The 19,357-nt window shown below is 37.5% G+C and overlaps 1 protein-coding gene across 1 annotated transcript in view; it reads right to left on the bottom strand.

Moving 5' to 3' along the window:
• The window catches only part of LOC122814803 (vacuolar protein 8-like), a 988,388-nt gene that overhangs the window by 60,564 nt on the left and 908,467 nt on the right, over nt 1-19,357 (bottom strand). Inside the window, exon 12 of the mRNA XM_044087110.1 lies at nt 11,630-11,744. Coding sequence (XP_043943045.1) covers nt 11,630-11,744 — 115 coding nt within the window. The remainder of the gene's footprint in view (nt 1-11,629; nt 11,745-19,357) is intronic.

Below are 19,357 nucleotides of genomic sequence, written 5' to 3'. Positions count from 1 at the left end.
CGTTGAGCTAAGGAGTTGGTACACGAGTAGTTTTCCCAGTTAATGGTGGGGTAGTTTAAGTCGCCCATTATTAGGGTGTTTGGTTGAACCCTAATATTTTCCAGTACATCCAGAAAAGAGGAGTGGAAATCGTAGGGCATGGTGGGGGATCTGTAGCAAGCAACAATTTGGATTGCAGTTTTGCCCAGAGTTAGTGGCACTTGGATAACCTCGGATGCATTATGCTGAGCAACTAGCTTGGGTGTGGATATCCTTAATGAATATGGTCACACCTCCGTCTTTGGTGTTTCGGTCCAGGTTACATGGCCGAAAAGTGTGGTATGAGTTATAGCGTGGTAGTGCAGAGATGCTCTCTGGAGCCTTGAACCAGGTCTCAGTCATTACACAGATATTGATGTTCTCCATTTTAAGGAGTGCCTCAAGTGAGTGCATTTTGAGATTTAGACTTCTAGCATTGAGTAGCATTACCCTCAGTGTTTGCTTGTCTGTTCCTGTTACGAACCTATGAACTTATAAGACTGTTGTATAACACTGACATTTTAAGAGTCTATGTATCCCACCCATAATGCATTGTTTTAATGCACAGACTCAGTTTTTGTGAGCTATCTGAAGTGCTAGCAGTGCTTCTACTGAGCTGCCAGTTTGTACAGACTAAACATTAATTGTTTGTTTGGTTAAAATGCTCAAGTTTATTGTAATTCCTGACACTGCTCTCAACCATTAGTATGCAACCGTTGGTATGCATTATGCCACAGTAGAATCTGACAATGTGTACTGTGAAATTCTACTGAGTATTATCTGTTTTCCTGTTCTCCCATAAAATTCAATAGTTTACCTTTCACCTACTGCTGGGACACTCACAGAGGACTAACTTCGGAATTAACACTTTTTATGAGCACCCCTTGTGATGTACACACTGGCTTATTTGTTTTTCTTAATGTACACACCACCACTAAGTGATGTCATTAACAGGAAGGGTTTGAGGTCTCAATGCTATGCTGTCAACAACCACTTGACACCTCTCCTTCCCTCAATAACAAATGTTAGCTCTTACTGCTCTTGAGGATTGATTGGATACCATCCTTTATTGGCTGCAAGAAATATGTTTGAAGCCAACTCCACCAGGTCAGACATTTTGACAAAGCATATATAATGCCCCATATTTCTCCCTCACAATTATTAACAATGGGAAAAGACTGAATTTGTGTCTACTGACCTGGGTGTTAGTCTTGATAATTTGCTGATATTTAAGGACCAGGTGTCAGCAGTTGTTAAAACCCCTTATTTTCATCTTTGGAATATTTGTCTAATGAAGTACATTATACTATATGGGGACCTTGTTTTGGTCATTCGCAGTTAGGTCAAGGCATACCTGGATTACTGTAATGCACTGCAACTGAGGATTCTAGACAATGAATTCTGTCACTTCCAGCCCAGGAAGAATTATTAGCCAGCTAAGTGTTAGGTATATCCTTTATGTTCATATCACATCTGTCCTGTGGAGTCTGCCCTGGATGTCAGGGACCTGAAGGTTGGTATACACCACTTATGAGCTCAAAGTCAAAACAGATGAGGAAAAATTTGTTTTTGGTTCCCTTGGATATCATGGCACCAACCTGGCCCCAGTGTCGCATGTCCACAATGGGTCTAACAGCCATCCTCCCACCCCCCACCCCCTTCCTGGACTACTCCAGTATTTGCTGGGCTGGTCGTGGATCCTAAAAGCACCCTGGGGGCACAGTTACTTATGCTTTCATCTGAAGGGGTTCTTTTTATATGCCCTACCCACTTTTCCCTTTCCCCATTCCCCTATACTTGAGAACCAAGTCTAACAGCAACTCCCATTTATCGACCATGCCTCCCCTTAGGAAGCATCATTGATGAGAGGTCTCCCTCTCAGGACAGGCATGCCCATCTCTACCTGCCACTCTGTCAATTGCCTGAGTTGCTTTTCCATCCTTCTACACCAGAAGAAAAACATTTTTAGTTTTCCTTGGGCACTGCTACATATTTCATTTAGGCAATAAAATGGAAAAGTAATATCTCTACACATGAGGGGAGGCAGAGAGAGAGAGAAAGAGGGAAAAGAAGCACAATACTTGTGCTTTCATTTAAAAACAAAATAAAAACATATGCTATACAAGGACCACTCAGTCTGTAGGCTGTTAAACACTTAACCAAAATAAAAACATATGCTATACAAGCACCACTCAGTCTGTAGGCTGTTAAACACTTAACCAAAATAAAAACATATGCTATACAAGCACCACTCAGTCTGTAGGCTGTTAAACACTTAACCAAAATAAAATAATGTGCTATACAAGCACCACTCAGTCTGTAGACTGTTAAACACTTAACCAAAATAAAAACATATGCTATACAAGCACCACTCAGTCTGTAGACTGTTAAACACTTAACCAAAATAAAATAATGTGCTATACAAGCACCACTCAGTCTGTAGATTGTTAAATACTTAACTAAAATAAAATAATGTGCTATACAAGCACCACTCAGTCTGTAGGCTGTTAAACACTTAACCAAAATAAAATAGTGTGCTATACAAGCACCACTCAGTCTGTAGACTGTTAAACACTTAAACAAAATAAAATAATGTGCTCTACAAGCACCACTCAGTCTGTAGATTGTTAAATACTTAACTAAAATAAAATAATGTGCTATACAAGTACCACTCAGTCTGTAGACTGTTAAACACTTAACCAAAATAAAATAATGTGCTATACAAGCACCACTCAGTCTATAGACTGTTAAACACTTAACCAAAATAAAATAATGTGCTATACAAGCACCACTCAGTCTGTAGACTGCTAAACGCTTAACCAAAATAAAAACATATGCTATACAAGCACCACTCAGTCTGTAGGCTGTTAAACACTTAACCAAAATAAAATAATGTGTTATACAAGCACCACTCAGTCTGTAGACTGTTAAACACTTAACCAAAATAAAATAATGTGCTATACAAGCACCACTCAGTCTGTAGACTGTTAAACACTTAACCAAAATAAAATAATGTGCTATACAAGCACCACTCAGTCTGTAGACTGTTAAATACTTAACTAAAATAAAATAATGTGCTATACAAGCACCACTCAGTCTGTAGACTGTTAAACACTTAACCAAAATAAAATAATGTGCTATACAAGCACCACTCAGTCTGTAGACTGTTAAACACTTAACCAAAATAAAATAATGTGCTATACAAGCACCACTCAGTCTATAGACTGTTAAACACTTAACCAAAATAAAATTATGTGCTATACAAGCACCACTCAGTCTGTAGACTGTTAAACACTTAACCAAAATAAAATAATGTGCTATACAAGCACCACTCAGTCTGTAGACTGTTAAATACTTAACCAAAATAAAATAATGTGCTATACAAGCACCACTCAGTCTGTAGACTGTTAAATACTTAACTAAAATAATATTATGTGCTATACAAGCACCACTCAGTCTGTAGACTGTTAAACACTTAACCAAAATAAAATAATGTGCTATACAAGCACCACTCAGTCTGTAGACTGTTAAATACTTAACTAAAATAAAATAATGTGCTATACAAGCACCACTCAGTCTGCAGACTGTTAAACACTTAACGTCTACACTTATGCAGCCTTGAATAACTGATGTATCCTTACAGTATCAATTGATCAATAAAAGGACCATCCTTGGTGGGGCAAACGCTGGTTTCATCCTCTGCTAGTCAGTGTCATACTTTTTCGAACAAGCTTTCAAGTTTGATGGGGTACATGCCTCATTTCAGTGCACATTGAGACATTACGTATAATCTATAATAAGAGGCCTGTCCCCTGAGCCCACCAGCTCATCCTCAACCTCTGTGCAAGCACGCCTCCTGCAAATTAAGAAATAACAATGAAGATTTGACATATGTTCTGCTAACAAGCAATATGCAAGTATATGCATGAACAGGTTAAAAAGACTTCGGCAGCCAAGATTATTGAAAGGGAATAAAGTACTGGGAAATGGTGTGAAGTTATTAGGCAGTCACTGAGGACAGTCCTCTCACAAACCAGCTTATACAGTAAGAACAAATCAGTTGCATCTAACATCATGGACACAACTTGGTGGTTCAAGGGCTGGGACGAATCCCAAGTACTGAATCTTTCATTGTAGATGGAGCTGGAAAACAATCCAAAGGGCAAAAGATCAAAAAATCAGAAGAGAATCTTAGGTTCATAGGTAGTTACTAGGTTTGCACTCCAGGGGGCTTTTGAGAAAATGGACACAGAAATGAATGACAGAAGTGAATAAAGAGGAAGAGCAGATGGAAAATAACTGGTTAAGTGACGTGCTACGCTAGCTGCCCTTGCAGGCATAGGTTCATAGGTTAGTACTAGGCTAACTGCCCTTTTGGGCCATTAGAAGCCTAGCCAATTACCCCATGTGAGAATCAAACCCTGCACCTGGTGTCTTTAAGGTAAACACCTTAACCATTATGTCATCCTCCAACCCAGGATTGGCATTTTAAGCCAAGCCAATTTCCCTTTTTGTGCTTAAATTAATCTATCCCATTTAATACCAAATGGGATAGATTAATTTAAGCACAAAAAGGGAAACTGGCTTGACTTTACCCAACCCATGGTTACTAAGTAGATATTACTCCTAATGAGAATAACTGGGATCATACCACAGATAATTTCCTCATCATGCTCTGTGCTTGTTCATTAACATGTTCTGCCACTGTAATATTTGACATTCAAAAATATGAAATAAGAGGTCAGATATAATGTGTAGTGATGCAGTCTACTTCCTCTTTATTTTCAGACTGTACAGAAAATCAGACAATATGATGTAGATATTGGTTCCACTGAAAAATACCAAGGGTGCCAAATAATTAAAGAAACAAACCCATAAATTACATCATGCTTTTCAGAAGCGAAAGACTATCCCAGGAATTCAATAAACTCCATGTAGGATTTGTGCAAAGCCTACATGGAGTTTATGTGTTAGACAGATGAGCGTTTCGTGACACACAACAGTGCTGCTGCTATGAAACCGCGCAGAGCAGCACGACCACAGAAACAGCAAACCTACTCAGTGAGATTGAGCTGACAGCCATAATGACTACCAGGGGCGAAACTACTGCAATAACAGTAGTTATTAGCAGTAATAACACAGTAATGAAAAGTGCAGTGAGTGCAATGTACAAACAATAATTATTTTCAGAAAGAAATAATGAAGAGGTGCTGTAAACGTCAAGGGCAAATACAAAGGAACATATACTGGGCAGAGAAAGTGTGCTGATAAAAATGGGCACAGAAATGAATAAAGAGTGAATGGAAAATATGGCAATGTCCCTAAGATAGCAAATGTCAATGTATGTAGACTTGCAAGACAAGTCAGTAGCATAACATTAAGCACAAAAATTCAAAAAAATGCGATCCAGTAAACAATAAAGGAGATCTTCAGTAATTCCACATGATACTGCCGCAAAGTCACCCAAAAGTTTATTGAATAGATCCACAGAGTAGGAAAAAAACACTGAACTAAGGAAATTGTTGTATAAAATTCATATAAAATTCATAGATTGAGCGCTTTCATCTCCAAATCGGAGACTTCTTCAGAATCCATAAAATAAAACAAACCACTCATTTTATACATAAAGCATTAATTAACCAAGATCTTTTTAAATTGAATAATTGCCTATCTTAAAGGGCCAATGAGTTACTAATGCCTTTGAATACATCACAATACAAAAAGCATCACTATAAGAAAAACAAACCGAGGTTACTAAATGAAATACCATAGTACTGCATAAAGGTACTTTGTAGTAAGATGAAGTAAAAACTATAGTAACCCTCGTAGTAGTAGAGTAACCCTCGGTTTGTTTTTCTTATAGTGATGCTTTTTGTATTGTGATGTATTCAAAGGCATTAGTAACTCATTGGCCCTTTAAGATAGGCAATTATTCAATTTAAAAAGATCTTGGTTAATTAATGCTTTATGTATAAAATGAGTGGTTTGTTTTATTTCATGGATTCTGAAGAAGTCTCCGATTTGGAGACGAAAGCGCTCAATCCATGAATTTTATATGAATTTTATACAACAATTTCCTTAGTTCAGTGGTTTTTTCCTACTCTGTGGATCTATTCAATAAACTTTTGGGTGACTTTGCGGCAGTATCGTGTGGAATTACTGAAGATCTCCTTTATTGTTTACTGGATCACATTTTTTTGAATTTTTGTGTTGAATTTGGTTACCAGCATAACATTAAGCCTATATGTAGACAGCACAGTATGTACTGCTATTGACACCTCCTGTGGGAGTATATTATATCATCACACATGACAGTATACATCAGATGATCATACAAGGTTTCATGTCAATGGAGGTGATGGGTTGTGATATAAACATCACTGACGTGCTTGCTGGAGGGGACATTTAGCAAGGGAGATATATCCAGAAGGAGGCATGTGCATACACTGAAGATCTGCAAAATGACTTGCCTGAATATGCCTGACATGCCACCACAGCCCTCAACCAATCAGGGACACATAGCAACACACTCCTGGACAAATGCAGACAGAAACAGGCATAGTCATGGACACTTTTAGAATATTACAACCATTAATCTGCAACACTGACAGAATATTTAAGTGTAATGTACTATACATTCCTAAAGCACATAACTTCTACCAGCTCTGTCTCACTATTCAAGAAACTACTTAACAACCACTACTCTACCAATTGGCTGTGCCCCCCCCAGATTAACTCACTTTCTTTTCAGTACTGCTATGATTCTGCAGAACCTTCACCACTTTTCTATTAACTACTTCATTCTTAACAAACAAGGTTTTTAAATTACTTATTTTTCCAAACAATGTTATTCAGAAGGTTTTTTGTTATACTTCACCTATGTAAAAATGTTAAATATGTTCCAATATGATTGTATGGGAATGTACTACTGTTTTTGTTTTTGTTTATGTTCTGTTTTATATGTGGAGCTTTTCTACCCAGGCCTCCGCTGAAAATGCACCTGTGTCCAGTCGGACTTTCCCGGTTATCAAATGTAAAATAAAATAAAATAAATAAAATACATATTCTGCAGGAACAGGCATGTACAACTGTAATGATTTTGTCAGTATTCTATAAGGGGAATTCACTACCCCTTCCCACTTTTTGGAGAAGTTAAGAGGGACAATGTTAAACCTTGTGTTGAACTCATGGCCAATTGATAGGTTTGCATGACACACAAGTCAAAATCCACACCTGCAAGAATCAAACCCATGCCATCAATGTTGTCACTGAGCTGTGTATTTACTGGGTGCAACACAGAAAGAGGTATCACATAAGCATGTAGTTGGAAACCTTGAAGGAAAGTCTGCAATGCCAAATCCTAATGGGTATGAATCCCAAAGAATAGTTGTGTATGGCTGACAAGATGTTTGGGAGCTCACTGTGCCAAATGTGATACACTTGACTAAAGCATCCCTGGCTGACAAGGTATTGGCCAAATGAATAATAATACTTACAAATAACACACCATTATGAGTAGATTCCCTACACACAGATGAGTGTTGCATGCACCTGCCATGTGTAATAGCAATGGATATTGGCCGAAGAATCTGCAATTGATGTGTGAATTAAGAAGTGATGAGTTATAATGAATAGTACAGCAGTATGTGAGACTGATCGCAATGCATCAGTCATGCCCCTGAGTACAGAAAGTACAGCAGTACAATGTCAGGTGTCAATGATTGAGGAGCTGTCACTGTGATATTGTACCAAACAATACATGAAGCAGCCTCTATAAGTACATGCCAAAACTCAGCACGTGTGCCAAATGATCACTGTCTCCCTGACACTGCCACTGAAAATGTTATACTGCCATGAAATATTAACACACAACCATATGTGTTCATGCAAACTGACAAGTGGTAATACTGATGTGATGTAGTGGTACGTCCGTGATGCAGTACAGTCCCACTATAGCTGTACCTATACTACAATTGGATTTCAGGCTGTACAAAATAAAACCTTGGCTCTGACTCACATGCGACACAGTGGAACTGTTAACACAGTTGTGCAACTCTACCTATTTCACATCATTACATCAGTTGTACATCATATGCCTATATGTTTATCACTGGAAATGTGTGGGTGAGGACCCTGACACCACACATGGACACATTACAACTGAGGTGGATGTGGTTCATGCAGAACAGTTACTGACACAAACTCTGACAGTTACACACTCCTAAGGGGAACATCTGTATAATCCTTGTGAATAGCAACATAATAGTGCATACAATGAATTTGCCAAGGTTGCAAGTGAATCTTAACATGTCATATGTTTGTCTGCATAACAGCATTACAACATGTGGATGAACCCACAAGTATGTGCCCATGTAATCGTTGTGACGTAATATTGCTGTATGTCAGACATTTCCATATGACAGATACACACACACACACACACACACACACACACACACACACACACACACACACACACACCTGTGCCATACTGCATCTGTCACTGTGATGGTTGCACGACAACTGTTTAGAATGTTGATATACTCCAGCATGTAAGACAACAATATACATAGCATCATCTGATGTCAACAATCCTCAGGAGCGATATTACTACAGCTGTTATGGAAGGAACATGTAACCAACTGGCAGCAGCAGCCATCAATACAGTAACTGAAATCACAGATTGGAATACACTGTTGTAGGGATGCAATACATCCACACCTCAAAAGAGCACATGTGAATGACAACAGCACTGACATGTTTAATGTTCAGAGTGTCATAGGACATTACTGGGTTAACAGCCAAGAGCAGATAAATTCCTAGTCATTATTATACCATTTAAATCCAAATCACTGCATGTATGTGATGGAAGTAGTAGGGGTATGTGCATACATGTTTATGTGTTCGATTTAATATGGACTGCCTCTGTCCATATGTGACATGTGCAACATCCCATGACAGAATCAGCAATAACATATTCAGTGGTCTGGAGATGGCTTGCAGAGGGTCATTGAGGGGTCTGCTTCATGATGTGGGTATACAACTTTAAGATGATGACATCCTCAGTGTTCCACAGAATGGATGTTATGTGGTCAGAGGAAAAAAGGGGATGCTGGATTCAGGGGGCTAGGTTAAAAGGTTCCCCTGAGTGGGAGTCGAATGAAAAGAGATTCAGAATATCATAAAATGACCATAATATACCACCAGCCACACACACACACACTAGTTGACTGAGGTCAGATTTTAACACCACACCTCTGTAGGTATAGAAGCTGTATTCCATACAACATAATATTAGCACCACCACGGATGTCTGACTTTAACAGCAACAGAGTGCACTTTATAGGGGATGACATCATCAGTGTATGCTGAGAAGATGATGTTTGTGTAGGAGTGTCTGATATAGCTATTGACTCACATCCCGGTGTAAAACTGTCTCCCGATTGGTAGCTAAATGGACACTCAATCATACACTCTCAAGCTGACTGCTGTGAGATTAGAACCTGTATTTATCTACTTACAAAAGCTGCAGAACACAGTGCTTAACTCTAGCACCACTGCAGAAGTCTCGCTAACACTGCCATGGTTTACTTTCTAGATGATGACATCATCAGTGTATGCAGAGAAGAATATGTAAAGTGTTTGACATAGATGTGGACTTGCATCCCATTATAAAATTATCTCCAGACTGATAGTTGAATGAAGAAAGACACACACACAAACACATATATAGATATGTTTATTTATTTATATATATATATATATATATATATATATATATATATATATATATATAAGAAATTTCAGACTGAGTTAAGGTACTGACAATTTTATCTCTCAGCCTTCAGTGCTTCACTGATGTAGCTGCAAGTTCAGTCTTAATTTGCAATTGTCTTTGGGAAGGTCATCATCCTCGGTTACTAGCTTTGTGCAACATATTTTTCAAACACGCCCAATACAGCAAGTCTGCCTTCTGAATTTTATCACAATTCCCCATGGCCTTGCCTTGCTAATTCTTGTATCCTGGGTAGGAAAGTACAGCGTGCCCTCTCAATGCACTTTTCTTATGATTTCAGGAAATCTGTTACTTTTTCACCACTCTCTCAAAAGTGGTAATCAGGCTACTGTCTGTCAGTAGGTTTTCTTCTGATCTCCAGGAGGCCTACATAACCTTACATTTTCTTTTTGTGACTGATTTTGTAGACAAGGACACATATTTATTCAGTGATTCAGTCACTGTTCTTCAAGAATCCGACACACAGACAAAAAAGAATCTGCGAACCAAAGGCCCAAAATCAGGAACAATTTTAAATACTACTCTAATTCACTTTAAAAGTTAACAGAACAACAGGTTTTCCATTAACATGCATTTTCTGAACAATAATAAGTGAGGAGTCAATGTCTTGCATTAGTGATTGAATGTAATCCAAACAATTTACCAGAAAACTATTTTTTTATGAGGGACAGGGCTTCAGGGCGGCAGTTTTAATGTCTCCAGCCTGATTCTTCTTTAAACATCTGAGAGCTGTGAACTCAGTCAGACTTATTATCCACATACAGTTCTTAAATTAATGCCTGATGCTTTCGAATGCTGGGCATGTCTTTTTCTCTACTGTTCTCTTGGAGTCATAAAAATTTGTTTCTTTCACACAGTTAACTGGACAATTTCTGCTATTTCTATATAGCAACTGAAACTACAGTTATGGACGTCTGTGGGAGGAGTTCTTCACAATATCTTCATCCTTACTATCCTTTCAACCAACTTCAAGAATAATTACATGGTGGAATTTATTACTTGCTCATAAAGTAGATATGTCAAGTACGTCTCTTCTATATACACAGAGTAATGATTCACAAATCCCAAGACATGTGCTCATTAAGACTGACAGATTATCTAGGGTATGGGAAAGGCTACATGAAAATCATCTGAAAAATGAAGTACAAGAAATGATTCATTTAATTGAGAAAAGCTAACTAAAATGAAACTAGGAAACTGAAATTTGTGATGAATACAGTGAACCACATCTTAAGAAAATACAATGATGATATCAAACAAGCTGCATAAGGAAATGCTAAGGGAAAATGACAGGATACATTTTATGCATACCAGTAGTACAGACAATGGAAAGTGCAAAAAATTTCTCACGCCTACTTTTGGTCTGCAAATAAACTGGGTGCAACCCATCAAGGCACAATGGATAGGCTAGCTATTATTTTTACTGAAAACAAATTCACTATCTCCTGTTTCTAATGCTGTCTTGCCACATTCATTTCTAATCTAAAACAATGAATGGTATTTTATAAAGAGGACAACACCTCTCTTCCATCAAATAAACATAATAAAATATCCATTATTACTCATCAAGGAGTGTGCATCAGTATTTTGTTTGATAAAAGTTACTTATCAAAATACAAAACAGCCTTTTGCCTGTAAAACTTTTCTGTGTCTGACTAATTATATTTTGTTTCATACAGCCAATATTCCAGCTATAACAGAAACAAAATGTGGAGGTCATAGAGAAGAAGAGGACAGTAAAGCATACAAATATTTCAATAAATGAAAACAGTAAGATATTAACTGTCACAGGACATTCAGTTCATTTAGGCATACCATGTGTAATCAGTTCTGAAATACAGGCAGTCACATACACCAAACATTCTTCCGGTACATCCTTATATGGGAGTATATGGAATAATCCTTCCACGACAGAGCTCTCGATTATGTCCTACAACAAAAAACATACTGTAAGCATTACTTACATTATAAAACAATGTAAGACATTGAAACGTCTGGTTTTTGTACCTTCAACCATTCCTCTGGTTCTTAATAATGCATGTATACAACATTTTTAGCAACTCCACAACTACATTGTACTACAAGCAGCAAAATGTCAACAATAAAATATCAACTACAACAAAATACTATTTATGTTACTAATTAATATTTCAGTTTAATAAATGTACAAAGATCATTTAGCGATAGAATACTGCAACAAAAGAATAGAAGGACATGTATATGCACATGAAGAGATCAGGTAGGTGTTGGTAATGCTGACAACTGCAGACAATACTATTTTGCATTACATTCCACTGACCCCAACAGGCAGGGGATGCAAAACTAGGCACAGCTAAGTACTTGAAAAGAAAGGAGAGATACAGTTCTGATATATTTACATGCTACTACACATGCTGTCCCCTGGTGTAGAGGAAGTGCCCCTGTCTGTAACACTGGCGTCATGTGTTATCAGTGAACCTACAGTGTGGACACATGCATATCAGGGGAGTCAAGTGTTTTTTTATTATTTCTCTTGTTAAATGAGGGATAAAGACACAGTTCACTTTGTACATGCCAAGGCACTAGAGGGAAAAAACAAGAACTTAGACATAATCATAAATGTAAGATACAAAGCACTAATGGACCTCTGTGCTATAATTATAACAGCATGTGCATGACTGGCCATTCATATTACTTTAAGCTGAGTGAATGGGAGGCTATGGAATTTTCCAACAAGCTCATAAGGAAGACAGCTACAACTCTTCATTTCTTGCGTTCCTCTGGTCAGCCTATGCATACAAGAGGATAAGAAAAGGAAAAGGCTATTTGAGGTGAGGACTTGATAGATATATGGTTGAGAGGGAAAAAATAGAAAAAAGGTCCATAGCATGCCATTTCTGTGTCACTGCAACATTCTTGCAATGAAACAAGAATATCGCAATGACAGAGAAGCAACATGGCAACATTTGTGCAATGAAGCAATTAAAAAATGGAAATTATTTGTGTAAACTGTGTTAATATAACCATAAGAGCAACTTAAAAACAACAAAAGCGGGGAAGTGAACCTCACAAGAGGACAGAGAATTAGGAAAATCTCATACAAGAAGAAGACAACAAAGCATTGCTGTTTTAACACCAAGTTCTCTCTAACATCTCCAAGCTAGTTTTGCATGACTCATGTTCAAGTTTGTAGAATGTAAGAATGCAGTGTTACAAACAGCACTGCTGTGTTCTCTTGCACAGGATTTTACTTACATTTCCATGTGGCCGCTATAATGAGGTGGGGAAAGTTTACTAATTTCGTATAAAGTTCAGTTTAAATTAGTTGTGGTGAAGTTAATTAACATTAAATCAATAAAATTCAAGAAGTATTCCTGTGGAAGTTTGGAAGTTTAGAGGGAAGAAAGTGATAAAGATCTGAAAGGTTTTGTTTAACAGTTTTTTAAAAGAGGGGAAGCACCAACATCTTGGAAGAAAGCTGTGGTGGCTGTAATACTTAAAGGAGCAAGAGACCCATCAGACCCAGCTTCATATTGACCAATTTAGATTTTAAACAAAGATTATAAAGTGTTTATGTCTATACTAGCTAAAAGAATGGCAAAGGTGCTGTCACAATTGATAGATAATGTTCAATGTGGTTTTGTGGAGGGGAGGCAAACATCTGACAAAATTAACAGAACAACGATGATCCAGACTGAAGCAGATAGAGTAAGCGGGGATATTATGAGTACGGCGATGGAAACATTTGTATTCCCTGATACAATAATAAGGTTAATTAGGAGGATATATGAAGAACTGGAGGCAAGAATTAAAGTGGGGGGGTTCCTCTCTGATAAGTCATGTCACAACAAAGGAACCAGGCAGGGTGTCCTCTTTCTCCTTTGTTATTTGCTTTATATTTGAAGCCACTGGTAAAGAAAATAATGGACTCAAATCAAGAAAAATATTATTTTGTACCTGATAAATCCAAAAAAGGACATCTCATTGTGTGGAACATTTTGAGACAGTTTCAAGTCTTTTCAGGATATAAAATTAATGAAGATAAAACAAAAGGCTATAGTCGTAAATATGTAGCCACACATGAATCGGCTCAGCAATACCCATATTTATGGGGACACAATAAAATGAAGTATTTAGGAGTAAGGATTAAAAAAGAGCTGCTAAGGATATGTGGGAAGAGACTAAACAAAAGATAATACTAAAACTGAGAAACCGGAAACTCTTGTTTATGGATCTGGATAGTAAGATACAAGCAGTAAAAATGTTTTTAGCTCCCTTAGTTTTATATACAGGTCAGGCATATTTTGATCAACCAGAACAGAAGTTGTAGACGATAATTAATAAAGAGTTTAATGAATTTATCTGGAAGAGGAAGAGGGCAAGGGTTAAGTGGGACACATTGATCCTTCCAACAGAAGAAGGTTGTTTAAGATTACCTGATTTGTAGGGCTATTTTACAGCTACACAGTTACAGCTCATATTCATAACACAAGCAGAAAAAATATAATTCAAAGTGGAAACGGGTGATGATGAAGCAGGGGGAGGGATTCAAGAAACAGGGATAGAGAGAGAGAGAGAAAGAAAAATTATAATTCAAAGTGGAAGCGGGTGATGATGAAGCAGGGGGAGGGATTCAAGAAACAGGGATAGAGAGAGAGAGAGAGAAAGAAAAATTATAATTCAAAGTGGAAGCGGGTGATGATGAAGCAGGAGGAGGGATTCAAGAAACAGGGATAGAGAGAGAGAGAGAGAGAGAGGAATTTTGGAGGTAGCTCTTTAAGGATAATAACAGCCATACAGAATACTATATTCCTACAGTAAAATAAGCTATTCTGAGAACTAAGCCAGTACAAGACTGCAGAAAGTAGATTTTGCCAATAGGGATGACTGTAAGTAGGAGTACAGAAAATAAGCAAGAGGGGCTGGAGTTTACTGGAGAAAAATGTCAAAGGAAACAAGGTATTGGGAACAAATAACTAGACGGGGAAAGGTAAGAGAATGGGAAGAGACCAAGAAGACATATGGACTGCAGGCTAGATAATGCCTTCCTTACCTTGAATTGATGTCAGAGTATAGACAAACAGAAAGGGATAGGGAAATCGTAAGTAAAAGACCTGATCTGGTAGAGTTTTTAGTTGAATCTAGTACACAAGCTGCTGTTAATAAAGGGATAATCAGTAGGGCTATATAAAATATTGCACAATAACTATAAAAAACAATTAGAGGGGGTTAAAAAGATTGATTAGAGAGACTGAATAAACAATTTACAAGGGAACAATGGGAGGACATATGTATGGCTCACAAGTATGCAACAACGTCTAGAAGGTTTAGGATTTTTGTTTGGAAGAGTTTGCATAAATATTTTTATATCCCAAGCAGAATTCAAATAATTTTTTCCACAGGTAGATAGCAAATGTTGGAGGTGTGATGGGGAAAGAGGTAAGTGGGGGGCATATGTTTTGGGAGTGTAATGAGTTGGCAGATTTAAAAAATTCCGTACAGAATACTCTGTCAGAAATATTGGGAGAGCAAATGATTGTAACTAGGGAAATTATTCTTTTGAGCTGGGACACAGGATCTAAATTGCCCACACACAGAAAGGTCTTGTGGCTGCCAAAAAATCAATTACTAGAACATGGGTCTCAAAGTCTAAGCCAACTATATTTGAAGTACTGAATAATGTAACAGAGATAAAAGGACTGGAAGTAGAGTGATTAGAAAAGGGAAGGAGAAAATTACATAGAAATAAATGGAAATTGTGGGAAAAATAGATGCAGAACAATGTTCAGGAGGAGAAGTGGACTGATGATAGTTATAAAAAATATTTGTGATGTATAATGCATGTAACTAGAAATGTTAATGTGGCTTGTTTTCTTTTATATTAATGTATGCTTGCCTATGTCTTAAGTGATAATTTAAAAAAAGGTGTTAAATAAAAAAAATGCAATTTAAGAAAGCCAGACCTCTACTTTTCTAAAAATACAACTGGACAAAAATAAAAGTGAGACAGCTTTACTTCCCATATCCCCACCTGGTGGGGGCTTTATTCTCTGAAAAGCTCATACTTATCCAATGACAATCCACCTCCTATGTTGTCGATGCCTTAGATCTTCTCAGAATTTCTCAACTACTTGGAGCTCTACAGGTACCACTGTTAATTAGTCTGATAGCACACTAACCTAGTATCACCATTCGGGTCTATATTACAACGTCAAACTAAAACAAGTTCGAACATTGTAATATCGAACCTTAAAGTCCGAATGTTGAAAATAGCGAAGCCGTGGAATATCAACTTTTTTCCCAGGGAAAAACAGTTAGTGGGCCATTTTCATGGCTTTGCTTTTCCTCCACTGTGGTGCAATCTTGGAGTTGGTATATTTAAGTACAGGGGGTGTGGGGGGGCAAAGCCCCCCATGTTGGGGGGGTGGGGGTGAAGCCCCCACCTTTAGTTTAAGTTTAAGGTTAATTTTTTTTTGTCATGGAACAGCGATTTTTTTCCCTGGGAAAAAAATCGCTGTTCTGTGTCTTCGGTTTTGTTGGGTTTCAGAATTTAGGGTTCGATATTTATTTTATTTTACATTTGTTGACCGGGCTAGTCTAACTGGATACATGTCCATTTTCAGCAGAGGCCCGGGGAGATAAGCTCCACTTGAAAAGATTAATAAAACTTAGGCATAAACATAAAATGGTAAACATATAAATGTATGTACAAAAGTAATAGCAGATTATTACATTTCAATTGTTGAGTACAAAAATTGTTACAGAACATTATATAAATGTGCTAGTAGCTCTATTCTCAAGGAAGGAAGAAAAAAGAAACTAGGTCAGCAGAGTTGATGATAGCAATGCCATTTTAGATTAGTCTGGGTTTGTACAGGGGCATAACCAGTGTGTTTTGAGGTAAAGTTTCAATTTTTGTTTAAATAGTGTTAAAGAGGACATAGATGTAAGTTCATTTGGAAGTTGGTTCCAGTATTTTCCAACAGCATTACAGAATAGCGAGTTACCAGAGATATTGTTAGATATACTAGTAGATACTAGTAATTTTTTGGATGAGTGTAAGTTATTTAGGTTTTTATATGGGATGAAAAGGTTTGATAGTATTGGTGTTTTAGTTGGTTGGAAGAAGGTTTTGTGGGCAATGATAAGTTGGTTATAATGGATTTGGTTTTGTAGCTCAAGCCAGCCTAGATGTTTCAGATTATGACAATGGTGGGTTCTGAAAGAGGAGGCTGTGGCAAATCTAGCTATGTTATTATAAGAGTTTGACAGTTTGTTGAGGTTGTTCTTAGTCAGATTTGTATATATGGATGAAGCATAGAGGAGTGTGGAGATTAAATGGGTAAGGGCAATAGAAGTTCTGGCTTGTGGAGTAAGGAATGGTTTTATCCTATACAGAGAGCCCAGTTTCCTGTTTACAGTTTTTATAGTATTGCTAATGTGAGTTTTGTAGGTAAGGTTGTTGTCTATTGTTATACCTAGAAGTTTAGTGGTTAGGTCTGGAGATATAATGGTTCCGTTATTGGATAGGACTGAGAAGTTTATTGGTCTGGACTTGCGGGTGGGTGTGAAGAGCAATAGTTTGTCTTTTTGGGGTTCAGGAGGAGGCAGCATTGTAAAAACCAATTTTCTACTACAGTAAACATTCCCTGGGTTAAGGACTGTAGTTCAGATGAAGATTTAGCTGAGCAGATGATTGTAGAATCATCTGCATATTGAATACAGGTAGCCTGAGTAATTACTAGATGAAGGTCATTTATATAGATTGAGAATAGGAGGGGACCTAGAATTGAGCCCTGAGGGACTCCTAGTGCAACAGGGAGATGTAAAGATAGGTTATTGTCCCAAAGCACCGCTTGTTGTCTGTTGTAAAGGTACAATTGGAACCACTGAATAACCAGTGAATTTAGGGAAAGAGATCTTAGTACATTTATAAGTAACTGATGGTTGACCATGTCAAAAGCTTTGGAAAGGTCAATAAAGAGTGCTGAGGAGAGGGTGTTATTATTTTTGTTATGACTGATACTCTCAGAGAAGGATAGAAGAGCAGTGGTAGTACTATGAAATGGTCTGAAGCCATGTTGGCAATTTGCTAGTAGATTATTTTGTAGTAAGTGATCAAGTAGTTGTTTATGGATACATCTTTCCATTATTTTAGCTAAAGGAGACAGTAATGCTATTGGACGGTAGTTGGAGTATTCGTTAGAATTGCCACCTTTGTGTAGGGGGATGATGTGGGAGATTTTCCAGATGGTAGGAATATTTCCCTCTTGTAAGGTTCTATTTTTCAGGATTGATATTTGGTAGGCTATAGCTTTGGCAGCTTTTTGGAGATATTCTGCTGGTAGGTTATCGGTTGATGGTTTTAGTTTTTGAAGAGGATTACAGATAAGGTGAGTTGGGACTGGTTGTCAGTGGAATATAGGGAGTGAATTTGTTACAGAATTAGGGTGACTAGAATTCTGAGTTGTTATTTGGTTGGCCAGTGATTGGATGGCCTCTGTGAAGAAGGTATTGAAGGCATTAGCTGTTTGTTTGGGATCTTTGGGGTTGGCTCCTGTTGGGGGTGGTGTGGTGGAATGACCAGGGTGAAGAAGTTTGTTTATACTGGCCCAGAACTTTTGTGGATTATTTTGGTTATTTTGCTGGAGATGACAGCAAAAGTTTTTTTTTGTCCAAGAAAATGGCTTTTATTGTATAATTTCTCATTTGTTTAAATTTAAGTTGGTCTACGGGTTGCTTAGTGGATCTCCATAGAGCCCAGAGTTTGTTTCCAAGTAGGATTTTCTGCCTGGTTTCCTTAGTAAGCTATGGGGCTGGCTTATACTTATTTCTAATAGTACGTTTTGGTGCATGATAGTCTAGGATAGTTAAAAATTTTGAATTAAAGTAATTCACTGCCTCATCTAGAGGGAGGTGTTTAATAGGTGTCCAGTCACATGCTCTAAGTTCACTTTGGAAATAGTCAGGATTAAAATTTTTATTGGTTCTGATTGTTCTAAGTGTGGTTGGCTTAGGAGTAGTTGTCTTATGCCTAATGATATAAGTGAGTGAGTGGTCACTTACATCTGCAGGAAGGGTTCCAGCCTTATACATTTGCTGGTGATTGTTTATGAGTATCCAATCTAATATACTCTCTTTACTATTGGGTTTGTTAATTCTGGTTGGGAAGTTGATCATTTGTGAAACTCCATGTAGGTTAATGTGTAAAGTTGGCTGATTTTGTGTGCAGGTTTTCCAATCAATATTAAAGTCACCTAGAATTATAGTTTCCTGAGGGAAAGATGAAGATAATCCAGCAAGGGTGTCTTCAAGGATACAAGTATTATTACCAGGAGGTAGGTAGATGCAGATGATGATTATGGATTTACTAGTGTTAAGTTGAGGTTTGATGGCAAGAATTTCTACATTATTGTGAGGTGTTGGATAGGAGTCTAGTGTGGAGATTTGTAACCCTTTTTTAGAGTATGGCTACTCCACCTCCCTTTTTAATTTTGCGGTCTGCTCTTAGGATATTGTAACCAGGTGGTAAGATTTCATTATCAGTAGTTGAAGTTGGATAGG

This window comes from Protopterus annectens, chromosome 1.part1 (genome assembly GCF_019279795.1).
Source record: "Protopterus annectens isolate FY-2018-M chromosome 1.part1, PAN1.0, whole genome shotgun sequence".
NCBI classification, from domain to species: Eukaryota; Metazoa; Chordata; order Ceratodontiformes; family Protopteridae; genus Protopterus; species Protopterus annectens.
Note: the sequence above shows the minus strand (reverse complement) of the source record. Positions and strands in the feature narration are given on the sequence as shown.